Raw genomic sequence first — 9,917 nt, forward strand, 5'->3', positions numbered from 1 at the left:
CTGACTCAGSATATTAACACTGAATCTCCGGAGAATCCACTCCGATTCTCCGATCATTTGCGAGATAATGCGATGTGCTTGACGTCATGAGTGAAAGTCCCAAATGCTACTTCAAAGCTAACGTTAGCACAATGCTAATTCCAAGCTAACAGTGGCAAAATGCTTGWTAAATGTTAAAAGCAGCAAAACATATAAAAACCAAAAATARTTTAAACAACAAACGGCTTAGGAGTATATAAAATATCAAAAAGCCAACTAGAAATCAAAAGTCAACAGCTAGCTAAAAGTATCAAAATGCTACTAAAGCTAACATTAGCACAACACTAATTCCAAGCTAACAGCGGCAAATTGCTTGTTAAAGGCAGCAAAACATATAAAACCCACAAGTATTTGACACAATTTGAAGATTATGGCTAAAATAATAGAAAGTTTGCAGACAYAGTTTTAAAACAAAMAGAAAAGTAAAAGTTTTAAAGAAAATGTTGGTTTTACTTACCCRGTWATCSTSTGAMGACATGATGTTTGTTGAAWMTKRCTTGAAAAYCTCTGGATTATAATTTACCAACAAGAACAAGGCAGATTGGACTTCGCTCGTTGAAAATCGCTTGGTAAATGTACGATTGTTTCTCAGTTGTTTACTTTTGTTTTAGAGTTGTTTATTTTTTTAAAATGGAAGGTGCATTTTTTTGAACCTGTACCCATGGTAACCAGGTGATAATCATTTGATGGAGATCAGCTGGTAGAGAAATCAGCTGGTTACTATGGTTACAGGGACTGAGTGGGCTCCTGAGAGTGGGCGACTGTGCATATAAATAAATAACATACAGTGGTGTATAAACTACCTCAAAGTGATACTTGAGTAAAAGTACAAGTATCTTATCAGGAAATTACGTTGGTACAAGTTAAAGTCTCCTCCAAGAATATTACTTGAGTACAAGACTTAAAGTGTCTGATATTTTTTTGTATTTAAGTATCAAAAGTAAATTTCTGACATAAAATGTACTTAAGTATTAAAAGTAAAATTATTGAGTAAAAATCAGTGGTTAGGTTTTCCAAAATGACATTTTTTGGGAGGTGAACTCTTCAAAAATTAGTTTTTCTAAAAGTGTTCAGGTGTGATTGTGTACAATGTGGTGTCAGAATGGTATACATTTATACGTCTCATACAACTACAATTAAATTCACTCTATCCATGAGCCACAATTTATCTGAATAATGTTTTTTAAACAATAATGAGCTGAAATGAAATAGGAGTAACGACTTTCTACTTCTTACCTTATTTAAAAATGTAAGGAGTAGAAAGTACAGATAATTGTGTGAAAATGTAAGGAGTARAAGTAAAAAGTAGGCTGAAAAATAATTACTCAMGTAGAGTACAGATACCCAACATTTGTACTTAAGTACAGTAACAAAGTATTTGTACTTAGTTACTTTACAACTCTGATAACATACTTTTCGGTATTTTGGCATGCATTACAGTACAGTCCTCTACATGTAGGGCTTTTATTGGACCATTACTATATTTAGTGTTTTCACTTTAAGCAGTTGGATGGATGAGTTACGTTCATGTTAACTAGATTTTAGAAGCAGCTTGTCTATGCCTTTATCATCCCAGGGTTATTAATGAAAGTCATGAAAGATACTTGGCTCCCACTTCAAATGTCTTTTAATTAAAATGAAAAGAACTGAATTACAGTGCAGGTATTGTACTGGGGAACACAGGTATAAAACACATGAATGGGTGCAGGGGGGTTGTTTACATAGCGATCTGGGGAAACGTGTACCGGGAAACAGGGATGGATGTATGGAAAGAGGGATCTGTGGAACACATGACCATTAAAAGGCTAACCCAGTTACGATTACTAAATTTGGTCAGGTTCTGGGTGGGTGGGTTCTGCTTTATAACAACTARAACCTTTCAAATATAAATCATTAGATGTGCATCTGCAAATGACTCAATTCTAAAGTCAATGCACTTCAAAATGGCCGCCACAGCTAGCTGAACACAAATATGGCTACAACTCAGTCAGTTTTAAAGATARTGAGCTAAAATTGGGTGTGGTGGTGAGTGTCTTTACATCAACTAGCCTAAAACCTAACMTATTTTACATTGCTCCAAAGAATGCTAGGCCTTTGATTTACCACATTTCCTATAGTACCCCAGTTTATGTTAGCTTAGCACATTAGGGCTAATTACAGGACAAAATTCATACCATAGCCAAGTRTTTTAGCCTGCTAGAATCATACCTTTGAAGGCCACTCTGACRGATTTTGTTCTTTGATTTCTCTGCCACATTTGCTGCTTTCAAACCGGTTAAATGATTTTGTTCAAAGGTGAATTTTATGCCATGTCTGCGTTTTCATTTTCACATGTAGCAGTTTTTATATGTCGGATTTTAGATTAAATTTCATTAGATACATTTATAATTTAGTACATAAATATATCGAAAATGTATAAAAATAAAGGACATAAATTATTGCAAAAGTATTTATAAATTTTTACATTGTATTAGTTACATTCAAAACTAAGTCATGTTTGCTTTAAGAAAGCTCAAAAACTATTTTTGGTCAAGTGTTGTTAGCTTTCTGCTAAACGATTTATAAGTAAGCAGAGTAGTAGCAAAGCTAAAGAGGCTACAGTTCAGTGAAACAACTATGCAATTTAGCTGTCACGTTTCAAAACAAAGTTAAGGGGGATTAAAGATTTATAGAACGTTAGGTTATTAATGGGTGTTATGAGGGCAATAAAAGATCAAGAATCAGTCCAGATGGGATGTACGTTGGAAAAGTTTATTCTGACAAGATCAGAATGAAAATAAATACAACTTTTCAGGGAAATGGGGAAATTTTTGGCGGTCTATCCACGACCGTTCTCCAGCACCTTAGGCATCGCTGGGTTCAGTGGTGTGGTGACTGAATGAGGTGGCGGTGGGAAGGGAGGGATCTACCCTCACTTGATGAGCGGTCACCCCTTCTCCCCCGTTTCTCACCCCATGTGGCGAGTGGAGACGCGCCCCAGTGGGGGGAGCAGAGGCCGAGTGATTGGTGGTCTACAACGGAGAGACGATGTCCCGAGGAAGGAGGTTTTTGAGACGAAGTGGAAAACAAAACAAAACAAAAAAGATGGGTTTGCTTCAACATCCCTTGTACAAAGTCCTTGTCTTTCCTTGGTTGGTCTTTGAAACAGCGTAGATGTCCTGAACACTGTTCGGCTGTCTGTAGGCGAGCTACAGTTTCCTCAGCACTTCTGCTGCTGGCCTCTTACACAGACATGATGTGCTTGACGAAAGCTGTCGAAAAACAAATAACATAAAACATTCACATCATAAGCTTCATTTCRTCAAAACAAAAAATAAAAAACTCTTAAAAGAATAGAAGCACACCCTCATAGTGCACACTGCCGTTCTCGTCCTCCTGTCCGGCCATGAGGGCTTCAATTTCTTGCTCGTTCATCTTCTCTCCTGTGGATGCATAAGGATCGATGTCAAGGCCAGGGGTCTCCATTTCAAAGACTCTGCTCGCTAAGCAAGCTATATCCGTACGCGTCTATATTTGGGGACTCACCCAGGGTGGACAGCACGATGCGCAGCTCAGCGCCCATGACTGTGCCGTTGCCCTCCTTGTCGAAGACACGCAGACCCTCAACGTAGTCGTCGTAGGTTCCCTTGGGGTTGGCATCGACCTGCTTCAGCATGGGCAGGAAAGCGTCGAAGTTGAGCCTCTTGTTGGCCATCTCTGTTCGTTTACAGGCACACGCTCGTCTCAGTGAGCGAGAAAACACTAAAACCGCCACTTTTGATTTTGTTCAGATGCTGCGGTGTCTTACCGTCGGCGGATGGGTTGCCCAGAATTTTCTGGACATCCTTGTTGGTGGGGTTCTGGCCCAGAGCGCGCATGATGTCGGCCACCTGGTTGTAGGCCACCTGGCTGTCACCAATTCTGTCAAAGAGACCAAAAGCCTCCTTGAAGTCTGAACAGAAAAGAAGACAAGAGAGACCATTAAGTTACAAGATTTTCACACAAGTTGATATGAAAACTCTTAGCCTGTYGCCTATTAGTTGTTCTCCCATTTGGGTTTTCCTTGTCTGTGACAGCTGTGCGGGATCACTGAACTGGAAGAACAAAGCCACATGCTTCCATCAACATCCACTGTTAATTCGGCGTAACAGCTGTAGCTAAGCAGAGGCTAGGGGCCCAAACAAAGGGTTTTTATTTCCACGAATCCCTCTAGGAACTCAAAGTGACCTTTTTGGACAGATGAACGCATGGCTCCTGAACAGCAGCAACAGCTGTACCCTCCCCACCCCGAATCAAACCGCAGGGACAAACTGATCCACCCAGACGGAGAAAACCCGAACCATATAGAGACATGGCCCCACCGTGAGTTAAACATAAGTACGCTGACCGAGGTGTAATCAACACCTCTTCGTGCATGGACGCCGCACTTCTCTTTTTAAACAAACACAGGGCTGGAAGGACAGGACTGCTTTGGATTCTTCGTATAATTTGATACGAGCATCTTAAAGGTTAATACCTCCCCGGCTTGTAAAACAAGGCAGGGTCATCTGAGAATAGACAACTGAGGAAGTAGATTTAATGGCATCACCTACAGCATTATCCTTTTGTCTAATTTTTTTAACACTTAACCTGGACAAAAGAAGTTGTTTTGGGGGGGACTTATATTATTTTTTTAATGGAAATGGACACAAAAAGAAATGTGGATATTATTTTCGTTTGTTTCTTTTAGTAAAGATGCTAACAAGTCCCTAAGGACCTCATCTTCACTTACCCTCAATCTGGTCCGGTGTGAACTCCGTCTGTCACATAAAAACACACAGGAATGTACACGTAAGAACAGAAAACACACAGATGGAAACGTTAAGTCTATGTTAGTGGAACCAAGCAACACAAAATGTGATGGGATGATGAATTTATACAGGTATTCAGGTTTTCTCAGCTCGTTTACAAGCTCTAAAAAACAGATGTTGGATTTATTTTACCATGTTATGTCAACTGGTTCCACTTAATTGAGTTGAGTAAATTCAAAGCAACATACTCATGTTCTTTGGTTAGAAATTGGGTATACTGCTTTGGATTTACTCAACTCAGTTAAGTGGAACCAGTTGACATAAAATGGTTAAGTAAATCCAACATTTCATTTCTTAGAGTGCAAGCTCTCATGTAAAAGTGTTTTAGCCGGTGGTCCAGAGAGCAAGCGCTTAATTTCTTTTGAATTTTCGTAAAGCTTTTCAATCCAAAACGCGAGCACAAAATCCAAGTTTTAAGGGTAATTTACTAAGAGCTGGTGTCCAAATTTAAAAATGAAAAATTTAAATAATAATAATAATAATAAATAAAAAAATAATAAAAATTACTCCATCACCCGAAACAAAAGAAGGTCCAAAACCAGAATTCTGTACACACCATTTTGGAGAGTAGGAGCACAGAGGAGTGGAAAGAAAGGATATGAGAAGCTGAAGTCCCAAGACAGAGTGGTCCTGAGCCATGGTCAAAGCCCCCTTATTTATCCCTGGCATGTGATGTCACGTATGCTAATAGTGGAGGATCAAATGACACTGGAACATCTTTAACTTTCTTAGGGAAAGAAGAGCTGTGCTCCCCTGGAAGAGCATCGGGAGAAGGCCTTTAGAAGGGGATGGCGCTATTTTTGGAAGGCCAAGAACTATGTCAAGACTGACACAAGGCTTGATTTATATTTCAATAAAGAACAAAATACTGAAACTTCTTTTATCATTTCAAGCTATCTTTCTGGAAGACAGTTATGGAAGGAGAAGAAATGCAGCCAAGTCAGCAGCTCACTTCAGATGGGCTCCCAACTCCTTGAGCTCAATTACAAGGTGATATTTTTAAACAGCCAGACCGCTCCTCCTCTTATGGTTAAATGACAGCAGGGCGAAAAAGAACTGGAAAAGTTGACCTCTCTCTGGCAGGTATGGAGACATTGAACTTGGCAGCAGTTGGTTGTGTAACTGTACAAGACATTTATCTAACATGATCTTAATCGATCCATATGGGCCAAAAATAATCAAAAAGAGCTGTTAGCTATAAAACTCGATGTACAGTAGATGACCAGTTGAAGGAAGATGCAACTCTTGGGTTTTTGATGGATTTTTTTGTTATATTTCTTGAACACTTGACCAAGCTGTTGTTTTTGGCTATAGATAGTTTTAAAGACCTGAAACTTCCCAAACAGCAAACTTTGTCTGAACCAGTTGTGGCCCACAACAATGCCATAACACCTGGCCCAGATAATGCAAAGAATRAGGGCCCTTTGGGGACCCAGATGTAGTCCATGCACGGGTCAGCACCACATAAACCAAACCACAACCCTGGCCCACATCTGGTTGACAAACCACTTGCTATATTGGCAGTGCCAGCTTGACACCAGGTCTGGCCCACAACTGTCTTCTATGTGGAGTCTTTAGTGTCATGGTCAGGTACACAGACTGGACTCAAACTGAGTGGAAAAGCAGCCAGAATTCAAAGGGAAAAAAGACCAACAGATCAGATAATCAAATATTGTAGTAGTCTGGTAGTAGCCTGGCTCCTTGAAATGAGAAAAATACGAGTTTGAAAACCTTTACACAGCCCTGCATCTTGAAAAAATGTAGCATGTCTGACAGATTTCTAAGGTGAACTGTGTTTTTGCTTTTTGTATCAGAAATAAAACCAAACTTTCAGGACAGATGAAATCCATCTTGCCTTTCGTGTTTGTTCAAACTGATATCAAAAGGGACAAAATAATCTATTGTATGCTGGAAATGCCACACGCACTCTGGAAACTTTAGTATTTCCACTGTGGCTGAAAGTTCTAGGACACACAGGGACCTAAATCTCTAAGAGTATGCCTATTAGGAGATTATACAGAGATACCAAAGGCATCAAGATATAACCTGGCTGTAGTAAAAGTTGAGTTTGTAGCAGCGGCCTGACGTATTCTTAGACCTAACGTGCCTCAGCTTAACAATGTAAACAATGGCTGAAGCTAATGTCAGAAATAATGTCTTATTAAACTGATGGTTGTGATGATGGCTTCTAAATTCTCAGCACAGGGTGAGTAKTTCAGAAAGAAATGGAAAAATTACACATCTGAATACCGCAGCAGGTAATGGGTGAGGCGGCCCATCTTTGGAGAAACTTGTCCTTGTTCCACTGTGGCTTTCAGGATGGCAGCCATGTTTCGGACATAGCCTATGAGTTAGGTCCCCTCACCCATTACCCGCTGGGGTATTCAGACATGCCATTTTCCCTTTTCTTTCTGAAATGAAAGGGTGTCCTGTGACTTTTGAGTAATCCTGTATATTGTAAAAGCAGTTTTTCAAACTCATTAAAGACGTTAAACCTTTAATTATTTCTATTAATTTTTATTGTGAGCCATGTATGCCAAATAAGAACAGCAACCCCACACTTCTTCAAGTAAAACAATGTTTCTTTTTTAAAACACGGAACTTGTTTGGCTTGTGAATATGGTCAGAAAATTATATAAAACTTTGTTTTTACTTTGACTCTGCCTAGAACTGATGCACTAAAGCAGGGCTATTCAACTAAATTGCTCTGTAGGCCACAGTTAATGCAGAACAGCTGATGGGCCAAACATCCAGTAATTAAAGTCATTATGTAAATAAAGCAAGTATTAAAAAGATCTGTTACCTTTCAAATAGTTTATTTTGCTGCATTTAGTCATGATTACAACATACAGAACCCTATAAAAGTAGTGATAATTGAACAATATCAAAAACAAAAAACATTTTATGCCTCATATTTAACATGTTATTTTGACATCTTTGACTTGCCAAATGTTTAAACAAATTTTATTTTCACTTTTATTACTTTGTGTTTGAGCTGTTTTTTAAGTGCTGAAGTCAGTTGTCTTTGCTTTGTGGTGGTGTTCATTTGTTTTAATGTGTTTTTATGTTTAGTTGGATCCCAGGAAGAGTAGTCAACAATCACAATTTTTGTTTTTGCTAGTAGTTGAAAATATGTCAGAGAAAATAATAAAAATAAAAAGATCAACACTAAAAAAAATCTAAACACATTGTTTTGCAAAATCTGTTGAACCAAATATTGTGATTTATCAGATCATGGAAAAATAATCCTCCTGAGCTAGTACCTCAACAAATCTTTGCTCAATATCTGTAAAACCGAGTTATCGCCGTTTCTGTTTGCTAAGGTCAATTAGCTGGGGCGGCCATCTTGAACCAGACTGACTCCAAATATTAATCAGCTGTAGACAAACATTTGTTATTACTTTCATTGAAATCCATTCAGACGTTCATCAGATATTTTGCCAAATGCTGAAGAAATGCTCTGAAGTCTGAAGAAACAAGACACGTTGACAATTTACCAATTTATTAATTTAACAAATAGGTGCCATGGCAGCGTGTGGAAGAACCATACACAGCCATAACTGCCTGGCATCTCCTCCTCACGCTGCTCTCCAGCTTGGCCCCACACTGCTGCGCTTTGGCATCCTGTTCTTCAACCAGCATTTGTTTAAGGTCAGACAATGTGATTGTGATGGGTCACTGTGGAATGAATTAAACACCGAAGATGATCCCACAGGTGTTCAGTGGGTTTGAGGCCGGGACTGCAGGCTGGTCATTCTATCCTCTGGAGGTGGTCTCTGATAAACCCCGCTCCAACCGTTGACATCTTGGATGATAGCGTGCTGTTGCAGACTGTGGTCATTTATATCCTTTATTTCTGTTTTGTTCAAATGTTTCCATGACCGTACGATACGTTAAATCTCAGTGTCGCCCCTGTACTACCAACACGTTTATGTTGTGACACCATGCACTTTATTAGATAATTCCCTGACAGCAAGACAAGTCGGTGTGTTCATGCTGGTTTAAGTCGAACTTGTCATCAGCTGTGAAAAGAAAAAAGGGTCTGGCTGAACACCGGAAGCTTAGAGGATTTTTTTGCCTCGGAGCGAATGAGCCAAAGCAACAGTCGTGTCCTGGAGGCCACTCCCCTGGACAGATGAGCTCTATTTTTACTTCTACTCCTGTCGTTGTGGGTTTCTCCTGCACCAGGCGGGGCTGGAGAGAAAAATTCAACACTCCTGTTTCTCAAGGGCCTCTGGTGCAGAAACCCTCCTCCCGCTTCGGCTCCTCAAGGTCTCAGCTGGTGTCAGGTCATAAAAAAAAGGGAGTCAGATATCATGGCACTTCATGAGCCTTATTTAGAGGAGAAACTTCACTTTTTAAGCCAAATACTAAAATGGTTTTAAGACAGCTGTGAATATTTTAATGTTTTAAACCTAAACCCGTGTAGATGATGTAATGTTTCTATATGATGTGATGTGATCACCACAGACGTGGATGTTAAATATGCCTCCTGGGTGTCAAGTTTAAGGTTGTTCATTGAAACAATTACTGTTGAGTGCTCTCTGCTGCCCCCCAGTGGTTTTTGTTTGCAACTGTACAAACATCAACTTGAAGCTCCAGGACAAATCAACAACTTTAACTTCTTTATTGCTCAGGCAATGCAAAACACAGGCAACCAGTTTCTGTTTGACTGACTGTGACACTTTTTTTAAAGACATAAATATACAAAAAAATACATTTTACGTAATCAGACTGTGAAGTTAACCCTAAATACGGCACAAAAACGAAGTAAAAAGCGAGAAGATTTGATGGAATTAGGTAAAAATGCTGTCATCGATGGCATCTGGAGTCAAAGTCCTGACGGGATTTTAATCCAGAGGCAAAGAGCCGTCTTGTTTAGAGTTTTTTGCGATGTGGGTGGATGGATGGAGGACTACCTGCAGACATGCTCTACACCTCAAATGCAGGAAACTTTGCTCTCAGYGGCTGCAGAAGGTCTGCCAGGAAGTAGATGGTGCCAGCCATGCCTGCAAACAAGAAACATCATCATTGTAAGGACATCAGCTC

At 39.6% G+C, this 9,917-nt stretch overlaps 2 protein-coding genes across 4 annotated transcripts in view; both read right to left on the bottom strand.

The window, feature by feature from the left end:
- Positions 1-2,769: 2,769 nt before the first annotated feature.
- Positions 2,770-5,510, bottom strand: mylz3 (myosin, light polypeptide 3, skeletal muscle). Its single transcript, XM_014020147.1, has 6 exons — positions 5,425-5,510; positions 4,790-4,817; positions 3,827-3,970; positions 3,565-3,735; positions 3,384-3,461; positions 2,770-3,290 (listed from the first exon to the last, which is right to left on the bottom strand). The coding sequence occupies exons 1-6, from the start codon at positions 5,425-5,427 to the stop codon at positions 3,262-3,264; spliced, it is 453 nt and encodes a 150-aa protein (XP_013875601.1). The 5' UTR covers positions 5,428-5,510; the 3' UTR covers positions 2,770-3,261.
- Positions 5,511-9,478: 3,968 nt separating this feature from the next.
- The window catches only part of lancl1 (LanC antibiotic synthetase component C-like 1 (bacterial)), a 17,309-nt gene continuing 16,870 nt past the window's right edge, over positions 9,479-9,917 (bottom strand). For 2 of the 3 annotated variants that reach the window (XM_014020149.1, XM_014020148.1), the window contains exon 10: positions 9,479-9,877. In XM_014020149.1, the coding sequence (XP_013875603.1) occupies positions 9,801-9,877 (77 nt within the window). In that variant the 3' untranslated portion in view covers positions 9,479-9,800. The remainder of the gene's footprint in view (positions 9,878-9,917) is intronic. The other variant, XR_001311174.1, reaches the window with a different exon arrangement.

This window comes from Austrofundulus limnaeus, unplaced genomic scaffold (assembly GCF_001266775.1).
Source record: "Austrofundulus limnaeus strain Quisiro unplaced genomic scaffold, Austrofundulus_limnaeus-1.0 Scaffold242, whole genome shotgun sequence".
NCBI classification, from domain to species: Eukaryota; Metazoa; Chordata; class Actinopteri; order Cyprinodontiformes; family Rivulidae; genus Austrofundulus; species Austrofundulus limnaeus.